At 37.3% G+C, this 23,781-nt stretch overlaps 1 protein-coding gene across 3 annotated transcripts in view; it reads left to right on the top strand.

Moving 5' to 3' along the window:
- LOC111160078 (Dmx like 2) overlaps positions 1-23,781 on the top strand; it is a 159,903-nt gene that overhangs the window by 68,111 nt on the left and 68,011 nt on the right. For all 3 annotated transcript variants that reach the window (XM_022522911.1, XM_022522902.1, XM_022522893.1), the window contains exons 9-13: positions 1,010-1,184; positions 4,727-4,966; positions 5,458-5,729; positions 6,543-7,239; positions 7,588-7,709. In XM_022522911.1, coding sequence (XP_022378619.1) covers positions 1,010-1,184; positions 4,727-4,966; positions 5,458-5,729; positions 6,543-7,239; positions 7,588-7,709 — 1,506 coding nt within the window. The remainder of the gene's footprint in view (positions 1-1,009; positions 1,185-4,726; positions 4,967-5,457; positions 5,730-6,542; positions 7,240-7,587; positions 7,710-23,781) is intronic.

Below are 23,781 nucleotides of genomic sequence, written 5' to 3'. Positions count from 1 at the left end.
GTATTACACCAGCCTTGCCAATATAATTTAAAATAATAATAAATGTTAAAGATCAAATGAAAATAATTTCACAGACATTGTGGTGTATCAGGTCTGTAATATATCCATCTTAACCCTATTAAAGAAATAAGCAACTCTGTAGCAGGGAGACCGGAGGTAGTGGACATGCTGCCATAGATCATGCCGCCATAGATCTGACACTGTTTTCCATATGAAAGGAGGTGAGGAAATTGAAAGGAAATTGAAAGGAAAGACCAGGTGTATTACTTTAATACAGAAAGAACTGAGAGGCTGCCACATTTTATTTAGCTGGGTGTGAGAAACAAAGAAATAGAATGGGAAATTATTGTAAAGCATGGTATTGGGGGTGGGTTAAGCTACAGAGTAAGGAAGTGCTGTGAGTTGGGGTTATGGTGTAGAGATACTTTCTTTTTAAAATAGTTCAGATCATTGGGTGTGCTAGTGGAGAATTTTTATCCTATGGACATACCTCAATTTAAATAAATCCCGTAGGTTGGCACTTTCATGGCTCCTCTCACCTATGTAGATTCCCCTTATTCTGTATTTTGTACTCTATTTTTCTTCTTTATAACAGAGATAATATATTATTTAGCTGTAACTGTTTAGTTGTTAGTGAGAATTTTGAGGAGAAATTCTCTTCTTCCTGGTAGGAAGATTCAGGCTTTTTTTTTTTTTTTTTTTTTTTTAACTGTTATGACTAGTAAATTTCATCTCAGTGGTGGGCTATCCTGAAAAAACCTAGACTTTGGACTCCTAATCTTAATAGAAGTTTCTATAGATATAGATGAGCACCTACTTCTGCCTTGAACTATAAAATTTGCAGAAACTATGGAGAATATAATCAGAATTCTTGAAGTTAAGGTAGTTCCTTTAAAAATGTTGAGATTTTGCAGAGAAGAAAATTATAAAATCCTTAATAATCAGAAGTACTTGGATTAGCATTTATTAGACTTCCAGAGTTGGTTTAGCTATTATTTTTCTATTTTAGACAATACACCATTTGAAAAATTTAAGAAAAGGACAGAGGAGGTCTTCTGTTCTTGTGACTCACACTGAATTAATGCCTGACCAGACGGCAACGCATGAAGTTCAGAGACACATTTCCCACCATGCCAATGCTCTATGTCATTTCCACATTGCAGCCAGCATCAATCCTGCCACAGGTAAGGGACAGTAAAGTTTTAGTTCCTATAACTACTCCAAAATAAGATAAATAAATAGAAAACTGGGACTACTAATAGAACCTGTTTTTCATTTTATGTTAATATTCCATGTTGCCTTTAAAAATACTTCTTAATTCAAATAGGAAAATAATATAAAGTACCATTTCTTAAATTGAGACTGTGTGATTCTCAGGAAACAACTGCAAATAAGTGTTTCTGAGCAACTCTGTTTTGTCTAGTATATAGCAAGGTTCTAAGTAAATTAGAGCTTTAGTTGAATATGGGAACACAAGTGGTGGCAGCCTATTTAGACTGATGTCCTTCCCTTTTATATTTTCACCATTAATGTTTCTTCTCAACTTTTCTTAATGACCATCTAATATATTTTTTCATAGTTTTCCTTGTATTTCAGCATATCTTATTTTCTAATCCCGTAGATCTATTTATTTATTTGAGAGAGGCAGAGAGAGAAGGGGCAGAGGGAGAGAATCTCAAGCAGATTCCCTGTTGAGCAGGGAGCCCAACCTGGGGCTCATTCTCACAACTCACATGAGATCCTGACCTGAGCTGTTGGAGGCTTAACCAGCTGAGCCACCCAGGATCCCCGCCAAATAGACTTTCTTATCCTACACTCAGGGAAAGGTATTTTTTTCTTCTCACACTTTCTTTTTTGCTCCTTTCCTCCTGTGAGGTTGAGAAGAAGTATTTTGAGGCAAGTTGTGTTGGCAAAAGCATATTTGAAAGCTTCTATTTAAGGACATTGTTTTCTTTTGTACACGAAAAACATGAAAAGGCACATAGATAATTTCATATTACACTGCTGATGTAACTATATTTGTGTAAAGTTACAGTCATATTTATTGAAATGGAAGTCACTATATTGCTTCAGAATGCAGAGGAGTTTATTTTGAAATGTTTGTTTTTATAGAGGTGATATTCAATAAATAGAATTCCAAACAAGTTATCTTTAGGACACTTGCCCCATCGTCACAGTGGCTCTAGATATGGGCTGCCCAGTATGGGAGCCACTAGCTACATGTAGCTCTTTGAGCATATGAATGTGGCTAGCCTATATTGAATTAGGTGTAAGGTACACACTGGAGTTCTAAAACTTAGTACAGTAAAAGAATGTAAGATCTCTCATTAACCATTTTATTTAATATTGATTACATGTTGAAATGATGATATCTTATGTATATTAGGTTGAAATAAAATATTACAATTAAGTTCACTTGTTTTGTTTTTTTTTTTACCTTTTGTAATACAGCTACTAGAATGAAAATTGCCTATGTGCCTTGCATTTGTGTTTTGCATTATTTCAATCGGACAGTGTTTTGCTACCTGGTTAAATATTACTCTACTTACTGAGCTCACGTACTAATTCTGTTTGTTCTAAGATTGTCTTTATAATATTAACTTGTTTTCAAAATGTTAGTGGTTTCAGATTTTTGTAAATTTTTAACTTCTTTAAAAGAACCTTATCGTGAGTTATTGACTATAATGAAGATCTAGCTTCAAACGGAGTGTAATTAGTGATAGTATGCAGTAAATTCAACACCTCTTAGAAAGGTTGACTTTTTAATGGTATACACTATGCTAATCAAATGGAATAGGATCACAGGATTGTCCCCTGTGGATAGGTTTTCTGTCACATATTTGAGTCTAAGTACTGGATATGTTCTTGTAGCCAGTCAGCCTTGTCCTTCAACATCTTTATTAAATAACCTTCATCTTTTAGCCAGTTTTATCTATTTTTACTTTAACCTACTACATACTATTTTAAAAATCATTTCATTAAAGTATTTGTACTGTATGTAAATACATAGTTTGACCAAGTTGATTGCTAAACGCAAATAATTTTGTATTGCAGGACTCTTCCTCTTCTTCACCTTTTTTTCAGGAAACTTTTTGAGTCTACATTAAAGCTGAAAGCAAAGATGAACAAATACCCATATAAATCTTTACCCAGTTCACCAGTTGTTACTATCTTGTCCTGCCTGCTTTTATTCTCCCCTTCTGCCCACTTGTGTATGTCTTTGCTTCCTCTTCCCTTATTTTTGGCTGTGTCATTTGAAAGTAAAGTTGTCACCAACATTATCCTTCATCTCCTAAATATTTTATGACATTATCTAAATATTTCAAGTGTGTCTTATAGTAAAATAGGAGGTTTCCTCCATTACTACAATGCTGTTACTGTATTTAAGGAACATGGATAAGATTATATTTAATATATAGTTGATATTAAAATATAGACTCTTTCTTTTATTCACTTGATTGTCATTTCTTTTAAACTCCTCATCTATGATAGTTCCCCTCAGTTGTCAAAAAAAAGTCTCTCAAAGAACTTCTCTGTTATCTTTTAGAGCATCTTGCTGTCTGAATATTTGCTCATGATAAGGTTTAGGTGAAACATTTTTAGCAAGAATAGAGGATGTATTGTTTTATAGTATTCCTACTTTATAAATTCTATTTTATATGATTTGTTTCATTTTTATCAGAAACCCAGGACTGTCATCCAGGAATTAGAAAAAAAGAACAACTTGGAACTTTATTTAACACTGATATATATTAACAGAACACTACCAAAATACCCTGTGCATTTTATCTTTAGACTTTCATATTTTGCAGAGGACAGTGGTTTTTTGTTTTGCTTTCGTTTTTGCTTTTTGCTTTCTGTTGAATGGATTATTTGTAATATTAATTGGGATTAAGGAGATTGATTTTTTTAGCTTTATTTTACATGAACTAGTCTGTTTTGTGAATTACAGTTAACCCAACTGGAGGAAGCCTGCTAATATACTTTAGAAGTTTGCTTGTCTTCCCATGTTCTTCTTTGGCATTATTTTCTCCCAGCTTTTTAGTTTCAAACATTTTAGAAAGGTTGAAACAATACTAAGGTGAACATTCATGTCTTCTACTTTGAATAAAAACTGCTAACATTTTGCCACAGTTGCTTTATTCTCTCTGTATATACCTGTGTGTGTTGGGGGCGGGCATGTGTGAGTACAATTCTTTCTTAATCTTTTGAAGAAGTTACGTATAGCATGGCACATCAGGTTTACGTACTTCAGACAGTATCTCCTAAGAGTAAGGAAATTCTCTCACATGATCACAATATTGGTATTATCTTTAAGAAAATTAGTAGTTATTTCATAATCTCTAATATCCAGTTCATATTTAAACTTAAATTTCTCCAATTATCTAAAATTCTTTTATAGCTGCTTTTCTGTTTTATTTTTCTGTTCCTCCATCCCCAAACCAGGATTTAATAAAGGTTCATGCATTTGGTATATTTGTTTTTTAAATTAGTAAATTAATTCCATTAGTAATTTAAGTCATGTGCCGTTAATTCTTAATATTTACTTTTACCATTAAATTCAGTTAAAGTTTTTACAAATCCTATTGGAGTTATGTTGACCTTTTCTGTTTAAGTATAGAGTTAGTCTTTATAAAGACAAACTTATAAGTGCTTTATAAGCACTGGGTAATCTTTTTAAAGACACGAGAAATTCATATTGAAATCTTACTTTTTTTCCTCACAGATATTCCAAATGTCTTGGTTGGCACTGTATTTAACATTGATGATGGAAATGGGGGCTTTGTGGTTCATTGGTTAAACAACAAAGAGTTTCATTTTACGTCATCTACTGAAATATTTATGCAGCAATTACGAAAACTTTCTGAGAAGCAGATAGATCATGAAAGTGGTGAAGGAGATAGAGAAGATGAGGAACGTTCACAGGAGGAAAAAGAGAGGGGTTTACATATGAAACTAGATCATGGTTAGTATTGCATGTTCAGATTTTTCTTTTTGGCAAGTCATCAGCTTCTTGTGATACCACTTTTAGTTTATAATCCTTCCTTCCTGCTCTTCTTTTTTACTTTTCCAGTCACTTACTGACCATCTGCTATGGACCATCTACCATCTAGCTCTATATGCTTTTGTTACATGTATTGCTTTGAGTAATATACTGCTTTGGAAGCCTTGTCCTTTTGGGGGAACAGGTTTTGCTAGTGATAATGATAATGTGAATGAAATTCTGATTTCTTTAAAAGTAAGAAATAATAGTAACTTTCAGTTCAGACCAGAAAATGATTTTCTTTTTTTGTTTTTTCTCATTTCCTCCCTGCCCCGACCATAAATTGGAAAAAGGATTTATAGTTTCTTAAGATAGTATGCTGTTGATAGTCTAGTATGTGATTGCATTTTTATGATATTATTAGTATGTATTGATAAATTAGTGTGTACTGATAAATTTATTTTCTGATTCAGAATTATCCCTGGATAGAGAATCTGAGGCAGGTACAGGATCGTCAGAACATGAAGATGGAGAAAGAGAGGGAAGTCCCAGAACCTTTTCACGACCTAGTGTACCAATGCCACTGCCTACAGTCCTGCTTGATCGGAAGATTGAAATGCTGCTAACTGAATGGAATAAGAATCCTGACATGCTTTTTACTATACACCCTGTAGATGGTACCTTTCTAGTGTGGCATGTAAAGTATTTGGATGAATATAATCCTGGAATATTTAGACAAGTCCAGGTATATTTTACTGATGAAGCAGTTACTACATTTCTTACAAAAAAAAAAAAAGATGCTATTCAGATTTACCATGTTTTCAGAAATATTCAAAAGATTCTGTTTTTGAGAAGCAACTGAGAAGAGAATACTTATTCTTGTTACCAAAGGGGGATCTATGACCACAGATTTTATAAACCTGGTTAATTCGAAGTAAAATGAATTTGGCTTTGAAATGTGGTACTGGGTATTTGAATATATGTACATTGGCTTTTTTCCTGGGAATTCACATTATTTTTATTAATCTTAAAACTACCCCAAAAATGTGACTCAGTTGTGTCCCCCTAGTTTTAACTAAATCTGTTAACTTTTTGAACTTTATTTTTTTTTTAAGATTTTATTTATTTGACAGAGATCACAAGTAGGCAGAGAAGCAGGCAGAGAGAGAGGAGGAAGCAGGCTCCCCACTGAATAGAGAGCCCGATGCAGAGAGCCCGATGCGGGGCTCGATCCCAGGACTCTGGGATCATGACCTGAGCTGAAGGCAGAGGCTTTAACCCACTGAGCCACCCAGGCGCCCCTTGAACTTTATTTTTATTGAGATTTGTGGTGTGGTCATTTAGCTGTACAATAAGGCACTGGAAACTTTTCTTTTTTTCAGGCTTCTTTTGGGCAGCAAATAGAGATATGATATTATATAAATAGAGGAAAGGAATTAGACCAGAAAGAAGTTGAAAATGATAATTTTTCTAGGATATTTTGAAAATGGAAGTGTGTTTGGAAGACTTTCTGAGAGGAGGGAAACTACTTACATTGAATTCATATCATGTTTTTCAGGTGTCTTTTTCTTCTCGGATTCCTGTTGCATTTCCCTCTGGTGATGCGAGTTCTCTTAGTAAAAATATCATGATGTATGCCTGCATAAATGCTACGAAAGATTCTCCTCACACTCTGTTACACCAAGAGATGATGGCTGTAGGCAGTCCTCACGGATCACAATCGTACTCCAGATCACACACTACAAATATGAACATTTTAGCTCCTACAGTAATGATGGTCTCCAAACACATAGATGGTTCTTTAAATCAGTGGGCAGTCACTTTTGCAGATAAGTCTGCCTTTACCACGGTTCTGACTGTATCTCACAAATTTAGATACTGTGGTCATCGATTTCACCTCAATGACTTGGCATGTCATTCAGTTTTACCATTGTTACTGACATCCTCTCATCATAATGCTCTGTTGACTCCTGAATTAGACTGTCAGTGGGACTCAGACAATAAAGTAAGTAGATTGATGGATCCTGTAAGACATATAAAAGGTTCCTCAAAACAACCTCTTAGAAATGCAGCGACACGTACATTTCATGACCCGAATGCAATATATAGTGAGCTTATTCTGTGGCGTGTAGACCCAATAGGACCTTTGTCTTACACTGGAGGAGTATCAGAATTGGCTCGAATTAACTCTTTACATACATCAGCCTTCTCTAATGTTGCTTGGCTTCCGACTCTTATTCCCAGCTATTGTCTTGGTAAGTGTTCATTTTAATTCTGAAATTAATAAAACCTTTTAAACTGTTTTTAAATACACAAAATGTTTTATATTTGCTATTATTAGGAGGATTTTTAGCAAGTATTAGGAATGTAGACATCAGACTTATGTTTAGAATTTCCAGAAATTTGTTTTTAATTTTTCCCCCTCTCAGGACATATTTTCTATTGATTTCTTTTGTTAATAATGTTATATCCATTAATTTTATGTGTATTTATGATTCTGGACCATGGTTGTGTCTAAAAAGAAAAGTGTGTATAGGTTTCTCATCCTTCAGCCAACAATAAAAATAAACTACATTTATAATGCAAGGCCTTTACTCTCTCAGGCACATACTGCAATTCTGCAAGTGCTTGCTTTGTTGCTTCTGATGGCAAAAATTTGAGACTCTATCAAGCTGTGGTGGATGCAAGGAAATTATTGGATGAATTATCAGATCCTGAATCTTCGGTGAGTATTTCCTAATCTTTATTAAAATATCTAGTCTGATAAGGAATTCTCTTTTTACTTTGTCTGGAACTTTTAGTTGGTGTTTAGGGAATGAGTACACGTTCTGGGCTCTGTATGACAAATTTGCTTTTTCTTAATTTGTGTTTCCAAGTACATGAATCAATATCACACACCAGTATATTTTACATTTAAAGAAGTAAATATGCTTTTTTATCGAGAAATATCCTGATTTCTGCTGGACATTTTTCACTTTCTAGTTTGGTTCTGTTAATCTTTCTTTGCTCTAAGGCAGCTTTACCAAGCGCTTTGTGTAGGTTGGAAAATTTGAGCTTTTCTGAGCTTTGTTGACCATTTAAAAAAAAAAATCCTGTGGTTAGAATATGTTATCAGTGGGTGGCAGTATCTTATTCTGGTGGTTCTGTAGCTGAAGTGGAAGTCAACGTATATTAGTTACTATTCAGATTTGAATAGTGGATTTTACCTTTACCTATGAATACATGCCTTTTTATAAAGTACTTGTTCTAACAAAAATATTTCCAGTATTGAAAACCAAAGATATTTTTGAGTATCTACTATGTGTCCTTCAGAGTGAAGGGGATACAGAGTATAAGTTTCGGTGTGTGTCTTTAAGGAGCTTTAGATTTAGCTGAGGAGAGAAATTATTAATAAAAGCTTTAACAACGGTTTCAGACAGAAGCAGTGTCTGAGGGTGGTATGTAACTAATTGTCAGACAGATGGCCCCGGAAGTCCCATAATCCAGAGGAGAGAGAGATCATAGGAGGGTAGGCCTAGAAGTCTTCAGTAAGGACAATATTTAGGTTTGTTTTTGATGGATGGATAAGGTTTAGAAAGATCCTTTCTCTTTGCTGGAGTGAGAGAATGGCCTCAAAGTGTGGATACGGGAAAGTGCACGTATAAGTAAGGCTTGTTCCAGGAATGGTGGGACAGCCACTTGGCCTGGAGCCAGAGGCCTGGCATAGAGGAAGTAGCATCTTAGAATCATGGACTTGGAAGATACTTTATAGGTCATCTAGTCTAAACCAGCCATGTGATGCTTCATTCCCTGCTACCACATTCCTGCCAGTCTGTCCCCTGGCCTCAGAGCGGGGAGCCTCAGCTCTAAATGCAGCTCATGCTGCTTTTGAATTACCCTCACTGCTATACCGAAATTAAATTTGTATTCCTTAAATTCTGCTTGTTAGCCCTGGTTCCATTTAGGAAAAGTCTAATATTCCTTACATGTGAGATCACTTCAGATATTTGAAGATGACTGTCTTATAACCTATGAAACTTTTTTCCTCAGGCCAAACCTCTCCTTCCCCCAATAAACTAATTCTGTTTTATATTTGGCCCTGGTTACTCTTCTTAGCAGTTTTCAGCTTGTTTATATTCTGGGCGTTGTAGGACCACTAGAATACAGCAGTATTATGGCCCCTCTCATTAGATTCTATCGTGTTTTTGGTAATCATGCTGATTCTTTGTTTGTAATTGATTCATACTGAGCTGACTCTCATTTAAATATCCCAAAATTTCTTTCTGCCAGTAAGCCACTCTGTATTTGTGCATTTGAGTTGTGGCCCAAATGAGTGCCTATTTTCACTATTACATTTCATCTTGCTAGGTTTAGTCTTTCAGTTTCTTTTTGATTCCAGATTCTGTTATTTGCGTTATTGCCTTATGACTTATATCACCAGTCTGTTTGATGAATGTTGTTTCCACATCTTTGTCTGAGTCAATTATAAAAGTGTTAAACAGGATAGGACTGAAAAAAGAGCCTAGCATCGTACATTTGAGATTTTTTTCCATTTTTATTGTCTGAAATATTTCTTCAGCTTGCCTCTAGGATTTCTATGAGGCAGCTTGTCATGAGCTTTTCTGAAATAAAATACACCCTGTCTGCCAAATATCCTGTAGTCAAAAAGGAAGTTAAATGATTGTTTTACTGTATAGTAGGTTAAATGTACCTACCCTGATGTCTGTTGTTGACTAAAAGCCTTGTACTAAATAGACATCAAGGTCTTTAGTTTGCCTTCCTGGATTATTTTGTTTTCCTTTTTGAAAATTGGAACATTTAACTATTGCTAGTATTTTGGGTGCGACATTTCCTATGATTTCTCCAAGAACATCTTCTAAAGTTCATTGAACTCATTTGCAAAATTTCCCACTAACCAGGCATTACTTTTCCAGGAAATTTAAATTTATGTAGAACAGTTAGATACATTCTTGGAATTTCTTTTTTTTTTAATTAATTTAATTTTATTTTTTTCATGTGTTCCAAAATTCATTGTTTATGCACCACACCCAGTGCTCCATGCAATACATGCCCTCCTTAATACCCATCACCACATTCCTCCAACCCCACACTACCCCCCCAAAACCCTCAGTTTGTTTCTCAGAGTCCACAGTCTCTCATGGTTTGTCTCCCTGTCCGATTTCCCCCAGCTCACTTCTCTCCATCTCCCAACGTTGTCTGTTTTATTTCTTCTGCCCCACAAGTAAGTGAAACCATGATAATTGACTCTCTCTGCTTGACTTATTTCACTCAGCATTATCTCCTCCAGTCCCATCCATGTTGATACAAAAGTTGGGTATTCATCCTTTCTTTTTTTTTTTTTTTTTTTTTTTTGGTATTCATCCTTTCTGATGGAGGCATAGTACTCCATTGTATATATGGACCATATCTTCTTTATCCATTTATCCGTTGAAGGGCATCTTGGTTTTTTCCACAGTTTGGTGACTGTGGCCACTGCTGCTATGTACATTGGGGTACAGATGGCCCTTCTTTTTACTATGTCAGTATCTTTGGGGTAAATACCCAGTAGTGCAATTGCAGGGTCTATTTTTAATTTCTTAAGGAATCTCTACATTGTTTTCCAAAGTGGCTGCACTGACTTGCATTCCCACCAACAGTGTAAGAGGGTTCCCCTTTCTCCACATCCTCTCCAATACTTGTTGTTTACTGTCTTGTTGATTTGGGCCATTCTAACTGGTTTAAGGTGGTATCTCAATGTGGTTTTGCATTGAGATACTACATTCTTGGAATTTCTTAATTTATCCTGTCTTCTACTCTTCCCCTTACCAATGTACATTTTTTCTTAGACCTATTTTCATTAATTTATTAATTTTTTAATGTTAAAAAGTAATACATATTCTTTATAGAAAATTTTTGTTTTTTTTTCTGTTTTTTTGCAAGCTAAATTCTTTTTTTTAATTAAAAAAAAATTTTTTTTTTTTTAAATTTTTAGATCGAGAGTGCACGTACATGTTGGGAGAGGGGCAGAAAGGGAAAGAGAGAATCTTAATCAGGGTTCATGACCAGCTCAGGAGTCTGACTCAGGGCTTGATTTCACCACCCTGAGAGCACGACCGGAGCTGAAACCAAGAGTCTGTTGCTTAAGCAGCTGAGCCATCCAGGCACTAACTAGCTAAAATTCTTGAAATGGAAGACCAGAGACAAAGTAGGAATTAGTTCTTATTCTCTCCATCTTTATTAACATTAAAGTATCAGCCTCTGTTAATGAGCTCATCTTTTCCTTTATCCTGTACTCTGAAAATAATAACTTATTTAGTTACTTAATTTTTTATTTTAATTTTTTTTTTAAACTTTATTTGACAGAGATCACAAGTAGGCAGAGAGGCAGGCAGAGAGAGACGGGGAAGCAGGAGCCCCGCTGAGCAGAAAGCCTGATGCGGGGCTCTATCCCAGGACCCTGAGATCATGACCCGAGCCGAAGGCAGGGGCTTAACGCACTGAGCCACCCACGTACCCCCAGTTAATTTTTTAAAATAAATTTTTAGTTTTTGAATAGTTTTAGATTTACAGAAAAGTTGCAACAGTGAACAGTTCTCATCCACCCCACAGCCAATTTATCCTATTGTTAACATCTCATATTACCAGCTGAACTCTAGACTTACTAAGATTTAGAAGATTTTTCTGCTAATGTCCCATTTGTGTTCCAAAATCTCACCCAGAAACCATATTATATTTAGCCATCATGAATCCTTACTTAGCCTTCTCCAATCTTGGATAGTTTCTCAGTGTTCTTCATTTCTTTCTTCCTCAGTATTTTCTCATGACTTTGACAGTTTTGAGTAGTACTGGTCAGACATTTTGTAGAATTTTCCCTTGATTTGGGTTTGCTGTTTTTCTCATGGTTAGACTGGAGTTATGGGTTTTTAGGAAGAATATCCCAGATGTGAAGGACCCTTCTTTCACATTATATGAAGGGTACATGCTATCAACATGGTAAGTAGCTCCTTTCCTCTTTTTTTTTTAAATTTTATTTTTTATAAACATATAATATATTTTTATCCCCAGGGGTACAGGTCTGTGAATCGCCAGGTTTACACACTTCACAGCACTCACCATAGCACATATCCTCCCCAATGTCCATAACCCCACCCCCCCTCTCCCAACCCCCCTCCCCCCATCAACCCTCAGTTTGTTTTGTGAGAATAAGAGTCACTTATGATTTGTCTCCCTCCCAATCCCATCTTGTTTCATTTACTCTTCTCCTACCCCCTTAACCCCCCATGTTGCATCTCCTCTCCCTCATATCAGGGAGATCATATGATAGTTTTCTTTCTCCGATTGACTTATTTCACTAAGCATGATACCCTCTAGTTCCATCCACGTCGTCGCAAATGGCAAGATTTCATTTCTTTTGATGGCTGCATAGTATTCCATTGTGTATATATACCACATCTTCTTTATCCATTCGTCTGTTGGTGGACATCTAGGTTCTTTCCATAGTTTGGTTATTGTAGACATTGCTGCTATAAACATTCGGGTGCACGTGCCCCTTCGGATCACTACGTTTGTATCTTTAGGGTAAATACCCAGCAGTGCAGTTGTTGGGTCATAGGGTAGTTCTATTTTCAACATTTTGAGGAACCTCCATGCTGTTTTCCAGAGTGGTTGCACCAGCTTGCATTCCCACCAACAGTGTAGGAGGGTTCCCCTTTCTCCGCATCCTTGCCAGCATCTGTCATTTCCTGACTTGTTCATTTTAGCCATTCTGACTGAGGTGATATCTCATTGTGGTTTTGATTTGTATTTCCCTGATGCCGAGTGATATGGAGCACTTTTTCATGTGTCTGTTGGCCATCTGGATGTCTTCTTTGCAGAAATGTCTGTTCATGTCCTCTGCCCATTACTTGATTGGATTATTTGTTCTTTGGGTGTTGAGTTTGCTAAGTTCTTTATAGATTTTGGACACTAGCCCTTTATCTGATATGTCGTTTGCAAATATCTTCTCCCATTCTGTCAGTTGTCTTTTGGTTTTGTTCACTGGTTCCTTTGTTGTGCAAAAGCTTTTGATCTTGATAAAATCCCAATAGTTCATTTTTGCCCTTGCTTCCCTTGCCTTTGGCGATGTTCCTAGGAAGATGTTGCTGCGGCTGAGGTCGAAGAGGTTGCTGCCTGTGTTCTCCTCAAGGATTTTGATGGATTCCTTTCTCACATTGAGGTCCTTCAACCATTTTGAGTCTATTTTCATGTATGGTCTAAGGAAATGATCCAATTTCATTTTTCTGCATGTGGCTGTCCAATTTTCCCAACACCAGTTATTGAAGAGGCTATCTTTTTTCCATTGGACATTCTTTCCTGCTTTGTCGAAGATTAGTTGACCATAGAGTTGAGGGTCTATTTCTGGGCTCTCTATTCTGTTCCATTGATCTATGTGTCTGTTTTTGTGCCAGTACCATGCTGTCTTGATGATGACAGCTTTGTAATAGAGCTTGAGGTCCGGAATTATGATGCCACCAACTTTGGCTTTCTTTTTCAATATTCCTTTGGCTATTCGAGGTCTTTTCTGGTTCCATATAAATTTTAGGATTATTTGTTCCATTTCTTAGAAAAAAATGGATGGCACTTTGATAGGAATTGCATTAAATGTGTAGATTGCTTTAGGTAGCATAGACATTTTCACAATATTTATTCTTCCAATCCAGGAGCATGGAACGTTTTTCCATTTCTTTGTGTCTTCCTCAGTTTCTTTCATGAGTACTTTATAGTTTTCTGTGTATAGATTCTTAGTCTCTTTGGTTAGGTTTATTCCTAGGTATCTTATAGTTTTGGGTGCAATTGTAAATGGGATGGACTCCTTAATTTCTCTTTCTTCTGTCTTGTTGTTGGTGTAGAGAAATGCAACTGATTTCTGTGCATTGATTTTATATCCTGACACTTTACTGAATTCCTGTACAAGTTCTAGCAGTTTTGGAGTAGTGTCTTTTGGGTTTTCCACATATAGTATCATATCATCTGCGAAGAGCGGTAGTTTGACTACTTCTTTGCCGATTTGGATGCCTTTAATTTCTTTTTGTTGTCTGATTGCTGTGGCTAGGACTTCTAGTACTATGTTGAATAGCAGTGGTGATAACGGACATCCCTGCCGTGTTCCCGACCTTAGCGGAAAATCTTTCAGTTTTTCTCCATTGAGAATGATATTTGCGGTGGGTTTTTCATAGATGGCTTTGATAATATTGAGGTATGTGCCCTCTATCCCTACACTTTGAAGAGTTTTGATCAGGAAGGGATGCTGTACTTTGTCAAATGCTTTTCAGCATCTATGGAGAGTATCATATGGTTCTTGTTCTTTCTTTTATTAATGTGTTGTATCACATTGATTGATTTGCGGATGTTGAACCAACCTTGCAGCCCTGGAATAAATCCCACTTGGTCGTGGTGAATAATCCTTTTAATGTACTGTTGAATCCTATTGGCTAGTATTTTGGTGAGAATTTTTGCATCTGTGTTCATCAAGGATATTGGTCTGTAGTTCTCTTTTTTGATGGGATCCTTGTCTGGTTTTGGGATCAAGGTGATGCTGGCCTCATAAAATGAGTTTGGAAGTTTTCCTTCCATTTCTATTTTTTGGAACAGTTTCAGGAGAATAGGAATTAGTTCTTCTTTAAATGTTTGGTAGAATTCCCCTGGGAAGCCATCTGGCCCTGGGCTTTTGTTTGTTTGGAGATTTTTGATGGCTGTTTCAATCTCCTTACTGGTTATGGGTCTGTTCAGGCTTTCTATTTCTTCCTGGTTCAGTTGTGGTAGTTTATATGTCTCTAGGAATGCATCCATTTCTTCCAGATTGTCAAATTTGTTGGCGTAGAGTTGCTCATAGTATGTTCTTATAATTGTCTGTATTTCTTTGGTGTTAGTTGTGATCTCTCCTCTTTCATTCATGATTTTATTTATTTGGGTCCTTTCTCTTTTCTTTTTGATAAGTCTGGCCAGGGGTTCATCAATCTTATTAATTCTTTCAAAGAACCAGCTCCTAGTTTCGTTGATTTGTTTTTTTTTTTTTTTTTTGTTTCTATTTCATTGATTTCTGCTCTGATCTTTATGATTTCTCTTCTCCTGCTGGGTTTAGGGTTTCTTTCTTGTTCTTTCTCCAGCTCCTTTAGGTGTAGGGTTAGGTTGTGTACCTGAGACCTTTCTTGTTTCTTGATAAAGGCTTGTACCGCTATATATTTTCCTCTCAGGACTGCCTTTGTTGTGACCCACAGATTCTGAACCGTTGTGTTTTCATTATCATTTGTTTCCATGAATTTTTTCAATTCTTCTTTAATTTCCTGGTTGACCCATTCATTCTTTAGAAGGATGCTGTTTAGTCTCCATGTATTTGGGTTCTTTCCAAATTTCCTCTTGTGATTGAGTTCTAGCTTCAGAGCATTGTGGTCTGAAAATATTCAGGGAATGATCCCAATCTTTTGATAACGGTTGAGACCTGATTTAGGACCGAGAATGTGATCTATTCTGGAGAATGTTCCGTGTGCACTAGAGAAGAATGTGTATTCTGTTGCTTTGGGATGAAATGTTCTGAATATATCTGTGTTGTCCATCTGGTCCAGTGTGTCATTTAAGGCCTTTATTTCCTTGTTGATCTTTTGCTTGGATGATCTGTCCATTTCAGTGAGGGGAGTGTTAAAGTCCCCTACGATTATTGTATTATTGTTGATGTGTTTCTTTGATTTTGTTATTAATTGGTTTATATAGGTGGCTGCTCCCACGTTAGGGGCATAGATATTTAAAATTGTTAGATCCTCTTGTTGGACAGTTCCTTTGAGTATGATATAGTGTCCTTCCTCATCTCTTATTATAGTCTTTGGCTTAAAATCTAATTGATCTGATATAAGGATTGCCACTCCTGCTTTCTTCTGATGTCCATTAGCATGGTAAATTCTTTTCCACCCCCTCACTTTAAATCTCGAGGTGTCTTCGGGTTTAAGGTGAGTTTCTTGTACACAACATATAGATACGTTTTGTTTTTTTTATCCATTCTGATACCCTGTGTCTTTTGATTGGGGCATTTAGCCCATTAACATTCAGGGTAAGTATTGAGAGATATGAATTTAGTGCCATTGTATTGCCTGTAAGGTGACTGTTATTGTATATTGTCTCTGTTTTTTTCTGATCTACTACTTTTAGGGTCTCTCTTTGCTTAGAGGACCCCTTTCAATATTTCCTGTAGAGCTGGTTTGGTGTTTGCAAATTCTTTGTTTTTGTTTGTCCTGGAAGCTTTTAATCTCTCCTTCTATTTTCAATGATAGCTTAGCTGGATATAGGATTCTTGGCTGCATGTTTTTCTCGCTTAGTGCTCTGAATATATCATGCCAGCTCTTTCTGGCCTGCCAGGTCTCTGTGGATAAGTCTGCTGCCAATCTAATATTTTTACCATTGTATGTTACAGACTTCTTTTCCTGGGCTACTTTCAGGATCTTCTCTTTGTCACTAAGACTTTAAATTTTACTATTAGGTGATGGGGTGTGGACCTATTCTTGTTGATTTTGAGGGGGGTTCTCTGAACCTCCTGGATTTTGATGCTTGTTCCCTTTGCCATATTGGGGAAATTCTCTCCAATAAGTCTCTCCAATATACCTTCTGCTCCCCTCTCTGTTTCCTCTTCTTCTGGAATCCCAATTATTCTAATGTTGTTTCGTCTTATGGTGTCACTTATCTCTCGAATTCTCCCCTCGTGGTCCAGTAGCTGTTTGTCCCTCTTTTGCTCAGCTTCTTTATTCTCTGTCATTTGGTCTTCTATATCACTAATTCTTTTTTCTGCCTCATTTATCCTAGCAGTGAGAGCCTCCATTTTTTATTGCACCTGATTAATAGCTTTTTTGATTTCAACTTGGTTAGATTTTAGTTCTTTTATTTCTCCAGAAAGGGCTTTTATATCTCCCGAGAGGGTTTCTCTAATATCTTCCATGCCTTTTTCGAGCCCGGCTAGAACCTTGAGAATCATCATTCTGAACTCTAGATCTGACATATTACCAATGTCTGTATTGATTAGGTCCCTAGCCTTTGGTACTGCCTCTTGTTCTTTTTTTTGTGGTGAATTTTTCTGCCTTGTCATTTTGTCCAGATAAGAGTATATGAAGGAGCAAGTAAAATACTAAAAGGGTGGCAACAACCCCAGGAAAATATGCTTTAGCCAAATCAGAAGAGATCCCAAATCGTGAGGGGGGAGAAAGGGGATAAAAAGAGGTTCAGAAAGAAAAAAAAAATTAAAAAATGAAAACCAATAAAGAAAAAATATAAAAAGGAAAAAATATATATATATTAGATAAACTAGTTAAAAAACGTTAAAAAAGAAAAGGGTAAAAGTTAAAAAAATTTAGCAGAAGAAGAAAAATAAATTGAAAAAGAAAAAAAATTAAATTAACTGCAAGGCTAAAGAATCATGGGGAGAAAGCCATGAGTTCCGTGCTTTGCTTTCTCCTCCTCTGGAATTCCGCTGCTCTCCTTGGTATTGAAACTGTACTCCTTGGTAGGTGAACTTGGTCCTGGCTGGGTTTCTTGTTGATCTGGGGGAGGGGCCTGTTGTAGTGATTCTCAAGTGTCTTTGCCCCAGGCGGAATTGCACCTCCCTTACCAGGGGCCAGGCTCAGTAATCCGCTCGGGTGTGCTTTTGGGAGCTTTTGTTCCCTGAGCGCTTTCCGTAGAGTTCCGGAGGACAGGAATGAAGATGGCGGCCTCCCGGTCTCCTGCCTGGAGGAGCCGAGAGCCTGGGGCCCCACTCCTCAGTGCGCCCCCAGAGAACAGCGCCCAATTACTCCCGTCACCCTGGCCTCGGGCCGCGCTCCGAGCTGACCGAGCCTGCGACCGGTTCAAGGTAACCCGGAGCTTAGAGCTCACTCCTCGGCTCTGTCTCTGTAGCCGGCTTCCCCGTTCTAATACCTGTAAGCTCTGAGACACTCAGACACCCCCGATCCTTCTGTGACCCTGCGGGACCTGAGGCCACGCTGACCCTGCGTGGGCTTCACCCCGGTTAAGCCCCTGGAGCGATGTCCCTCAGCGGCACAGACTTTTAAAAGACCTGATTTTGTGCTCCGTTGCTCCGCCGCTTGCCGGGAGCCGGCCCCTCCCCCCGCGGTCTATCTTCCCGTTGCTTTGGATTCACTTCTCCGCCAGTCCTACCTTTCAGAAAGTGGTTGATTTTCTGTTTCTAGAATTGCTGTTCTTCTTCTCTTCCATCTCCCCTTGGATTTGTAGGTGTTTGCAATCTTTAGATAAGCTATCTAGCTGGTCTCCTGCTACCTGAAGTAGTCTCAGCCTGCTACTTCTCCGCCATCCTGACTCCAATCTCCTCCTTTCCTCTTTTTATCTTATCAGTCTTGCTACAGATTTGTTAATTTTATTGATATTGTGAAAGAATGAACTCTTTGTTTCATTAAGGTCTTTGTTTTTGTTTTCATTTTCATTAATTTCTGCTCTTTTATTATTTTCTTCCTTCTGCCCTTTCTTGGGTATAGGGGAGTCTTTTTCTAGGTTTCATGACATAGTAACTTAGAGTTTTGTTTTGAAGCTTTTCTTATTTTCTAACATATGCATTTAGTTCTATAAATTTCCCTCTCAGGGGTGCCTGGGTGGCTCAGTGGTTAAAGACTCTGCCTTCGGCTCAGGTCATGACCTCAGGGTCCTGGGATCAAGTCCTGCATCGGGCTCCCTGCTGTCTAGGGGAGCCTGCCTTCTCCTGTCTCTCTCTGCCTGCCTCTCTGCCTACTTGTGATCTGTCAAATAAATTAAAAAAAAATTTCCCTCTCAGTACTACTTTGGCATTTTGATAAGTAATATTTTCATTTTATTCACTTCACTGTATTTTTAAATTTTCCTTGAGAATTCTTACTTGATTCATGGGTTACTTAAAAGGGTGTTGTTTAGCTTCCCAGTGAATACTGAGAAGAGATTTTCCTGTTATCATTCTGTTTCTGATTTCTAATTTGATTGCATGATGGTAGGAGAACACACTTCATGATTCCAATCCTTGTAAATTTATTGAGGCTTGTTTTATGGCCCAGGATCTTGTTTATCTTAGTATGTATTCCATGGCACTTGAACATTTTCTGCTGTTGTTGGGTGTGGTATTCTAAAATTGTCAGTTAGCTTTTGTTTTCATTAATGGGGGTGTTGAGTTCCCCTAAATCTGTGCTAATTTTCTGTCTAGTTCTATCAATTTCTATCAGAAGGGTGTTGAAATTCCCAACCATAATTGTGAATTTGTCCATTTCTCCTTTTAGCTCTAGAAGTTTTGTGTTTCACATACTTTGCAACTCTGTTTTTTTGCATATACATTTAGTTTGAAATGAAGGTGTTGGCAGGACCATGTTCTTTCTGAAGGCTCTAGGGGAAGATCCTTTCTTGCCTCTTCCTAACTTCTGGTTGCTCCATCCAATCTTCAGTGTTTGTAGACTTGAAGCTGCAACACTGTAGTCTCTGTCTCTGTCTTCACATGGCCTTTCTCTCTTTGGGTGTCTCTATGTGCCCTCTCCTTAGAAGGACACCCACCCTAATTTAGTATGACCTTATCTTAAACAGATTAGATCTGCAAATATACTTCCTCTAAATAAGATGTCTGGGCACTTGGGTTGCTCAGTCATTAAGTGTCTGCCTTAGGCTCAGGTCATGATCTCAGGGTCCTGGGATCGAGCCCCGCATCTGGCTCCCTGCTTAGCAGGAAGCCTGCTCCTCCCTCTCCCACTCCCCCTGCTTGTGTTCCTTCTCTCACTATATCTCTCTCTGTCAAATAAATAAATAAAATATTTTAAAAAAAGAAAAAATAAGATGTCAGCATTTGCATCAACATGGATGGAATTGGAGGAGATTATGCTAAGTGAAAGACAATTATATGGTTTTACTTATTTGTGGAACATAAGAAATAACATGGAGGACATTAGGAGAAGGAAGGGAAAAATGAAGGGGAGAATCAGAGGGGGGAGACAAACCATGAGAGTCTATGGACTCCAGGAAACAAACTGAGGTTTTTGTGTTTTGTTTTTTTTTTTTTTAAGATTTTATTTGTCAGAGAGAGAGGGGGAGAGAGGGGGGGAGAGAGAGAGAGAGAGACAGCACAAGCAGGGGTGAGAGGCAGGCAGAAGGAGAAGCATGCTCCCTGCTGAGCAAGAGGCCCGATGCGGGACTCAATCCCAGGACCCTGGGATCACAACCTGAGCTGAAGGCAGCTGCTTCACCGACTAAGCCACCCAGGCTCCCCTAAACTGTGGGTTTTAGAGGGGAGAGGGGTGAAGGGATGGGTTAGCCTAATGATGGTTATTAAGGAGGGCACATATTGCATGGATCATTGGGTGTTACATACAAACAATGAATCATGGAATGCTACATCAAAAACTAATGATGTACTGTATAGTGACTAACATGACATAATAAAAAAATTTTTTTAAAAATTTCATTCTGACATTCTGGGTAGACATGGATTTTCATGTGACATTAGCCAACCCCTTACACTAACCAGCTTTTTTCTCATTAGTTGTGTTGCAGTTACATAGTCAGAAATCTCCCAAGTCCTTCTAGCCTCCAGACTCTCTTAAGCCATTTTTTAAAATTAACATATAATGTAATATTTGTTTCAAGGGTTCAGATGTATGATTCGTTAGTCTTACACAATTCACAGCACTCACCATAGCACATACCCTCCCCAATGTCCATCACCCAGCTTCCCCATCCCTCCCATCCGCCTCCCCTCCAGCAAACCTGTTTGTTTCCTGAGATTAAGAGTCTCTTATGGTTTGTCTCCCTCTCTGGTTTCATCTTGTTTCATTTTTCCTTCCTTTCCCTATGATCCTCTGTCTTGTTTCTCAAATTCCTCATATCAGTGAGATCATATGATAATTGTCTTTCTCTGATTGACTAAGCAATTTTGACATTGAGAGCTGTATGTTATAAGGAATTCTGAGATTTTTGCCTTTCTGGTTGATAGACTATAGGACCTCACCCTTATTTTTTATCTTAAACTCTTAACATAACATGTTCCCTGTCAAGTTCCCATTATTTCTGCTGATCTTTTTTGTTTTTTTTTTCTAAGAGCAGCTGTTCTTCTAGTTACTTCCTCTACTAATTGTAATTTGAAATATGGCAAGAAATTGTCACATGCTGTCCTCTTCCTCAAATGGGGTTTTTAGTAGATGCTGGGTAGAGTCTAGCTTTTTTTTTTTTTTTTTCCCTCTATAAGAAACATCTGAAAATATTTGAATTTTATTCTGGAATCAAGAGATGAATTTAGGGGACAGTAAACTTTTTTTGGATAGGGAAGTAAAGTGATTAGTTTGCAGGATGGAATGTAGTTGGTAGGCCCTGGAAACATTGGAGATGGCAGGAAATCTATTGAGGTCATCAAAGCATGTGGTAAAATAAACCTGAGCTAGAGTGGGATTTGGTAGACATTGAGAACGGGAGAGTAGGGCTTAATAGTTGCTGAATATGAATACTAAAGGAAATGATTCTAAGGTTTCAATTTTGTGATAATGGATTCATTAGTAGCGGTTAGATATTTGTGAGGTATTGTCGATGACTTAAGTTTGAGATACACTGAGCGTGAAGTGACTGAGGTTTTAGGTAGCAAAATGTAGTTTAGAACTGTTTTGAAGACATTTGGAAATTAATTCCTAATGTTCCTTCTCAGATACCAGTGTATATTTGGTACTTACTATTAAGACAGAACTTGAGGTTTTTAGACCTTTAAAGGCACAAGTAACAGTTAATGGTCATAAATATGACTTTGAGTCATCAAGAAGCAATTTATGTTGAGCAAACTGTTTACGAAGGCAGAGATTTAAAGATTTTATTTTTAAGTAATCTCCACACCCAGTGTGGGCCTCAGACTCACAACCCTGATATCAAGAGTCGAACGCTCCACCCGCTGAGCCAGTGAGGCGCCCTGAAGGCAGCAATTTAATTAAAATTAAAAAAAATTCCATCCATACTACTGAAGATTCAGTTGTTCTAGTGCTTGGTGTCATGTCCTCTTAAGTTTATCCATGTTGTAGCAAGTGGCGAGATCCTTTTGAAAACTGCATGATACTCCACTGTACCCGTGCACCTGTCAGTGGACAGTTGGATTGCTTCCATCTTTTGACTATTGTGAATAATGCTGTGTTGAATATAGGTGTACAAATATCTCTTCGCAATTCTGCTCTTAATATTTGGGGGTATATACCCGGAAGTGGGATTTTTTGGGAACCTCCATACTGTTTTCCTTAATGGTAACACCATTGTATATTCCCACCATCAGTGCACAAGGTTCCAACTTCTCTGCTTCCATTCCAGCAGTTATTTTCTATTCTTGGTAGTGGTCCTTATGAGTATGAGGTGATACCTCATAGTGGTTTTGATTTGAATTTCTCTTGTGATTAGTGCTATTAAACACCTTTTCATGTGCATGTTGGCCATTCATATAGCTTCTTTGGAGATATGTCTGTTCAGGTCCTTTTGGTTTTTTGTTGTTGTTGAGTTGTAGAAGTTCCTTCGGTGTTCTGGATGTTAAGCCCTTATCACATATATAATTTGCTGTTACTTCCTCCATTCTGTAGTTTGCCTTTTTACTCTGTCAGTTGTTTTCCTTGATATGTATAAGTTTTTAAGTGTGATGTAGTCCATTTGTCTATTTATCTTGTTGCCTGTAATATCCAAGAAATTTGATGTCATATCCAAGAAATTATTGACAGAACCAGTGTCTTGAAGCTTTCTCCCAGGTTATCATATGAATTTTAGGATGGTTTTTTCAATTTCTGCAAAATATGCCACTGGAATTTTGATAGTAATTACATTGAATCTATCAATTATTTTGGTAGTATGGACATTTTAATAATATTAAGTCTTCTAATCCACAGCATAATATGTCTTTCCATTTATTTATATCTTCTTTGATTTTTCTTAACAATGTTTTATAGTTTTCAGTGTACAAGTCTTTCATCTTCTTTGCTTGGTTTCTTAAGTCTTTTATTCTTTTTGATGCTCTAGTAAGTAGAAAATATTAATTTCCTTTCTGGACTGGTCATTGTTAGTATACAGAAACACACCTGATTTTTGAATGGTGATTTTTGTATCCTATAGCTTTACTAAATTAGTTTATTATTTCTAACGATTTTATGTGTGTGGGGGGTTTAAAGTTTTCTACATATAAGATCATGCCATCTGCATGTAATTTTATGTCTTTTCTAATTTTTATGCTTTTTATTTCTTGTCTAATTGTTCTGGCTAGAACTTACAGTCTGTGTTGGATAATAGTGGTGAGAGTGGGTATCCTTGCCTTGTTCCTGATCTATCTTAGAGGAAAAAGTCTGTCTTTTCCCATTGGGTACAACATTAGCTTTGAGCTTTTCATACATCTTTTATTATATGGAGGTAGTTTCTTTCTATTCATAGTTTGTTGAGTTTTTTTTTTTTTTCATGTTGAATTTTATCACTGTTAAATTTGTGTCTGTGGGGAAAGATGGTCTTGGACTTCCTATTCTTAATATAGAAGTCAGAATGATATTTTTAAAGTATAATTTGTTTGGATCATGTCACTCTTAAGCCAATGTCCACAGTGAACTATAATACTGTACAGACTCTACCCCCATCCAGCCTTCCTTCACTTCTCTGATACTGCATTTTTCTACTTTTCCCCTCCCTCATTTTGGCTCCAGCCATACCAGTCTTTTTACTGGTCCTGGAGCATGGGCAACCATCTCTCATCTTAGTGTCTTTTACTTACTGTTCTCCCTGCCTGGCATGTTCTTCCCTCAGATAACACATGGCTTATATTCTTGCCTCCTTTAGGTCTTTAGTCA

This window comes from Enhydra lutris, unplaced genomic scaffold, assembly GCF_002288905.1.
Source record: "Enhydra lutris kenyoni isolate GAN:26980312 unplaced genomic scaffold, ASM228890v2 scaffoldscaffold4, whole genome shotgun sequence".
NCBI classification, from domain to species: Eukaryota; Metazoa; Chordata; class Mammalia; order Carnivora; family Mustelidae; genus Enhydra; species Enhydra lutris.
Note: the sequence above shows the minus strand (reverse complement) of the source record. Positions and strands in the feature narration are given on the sequence as shown.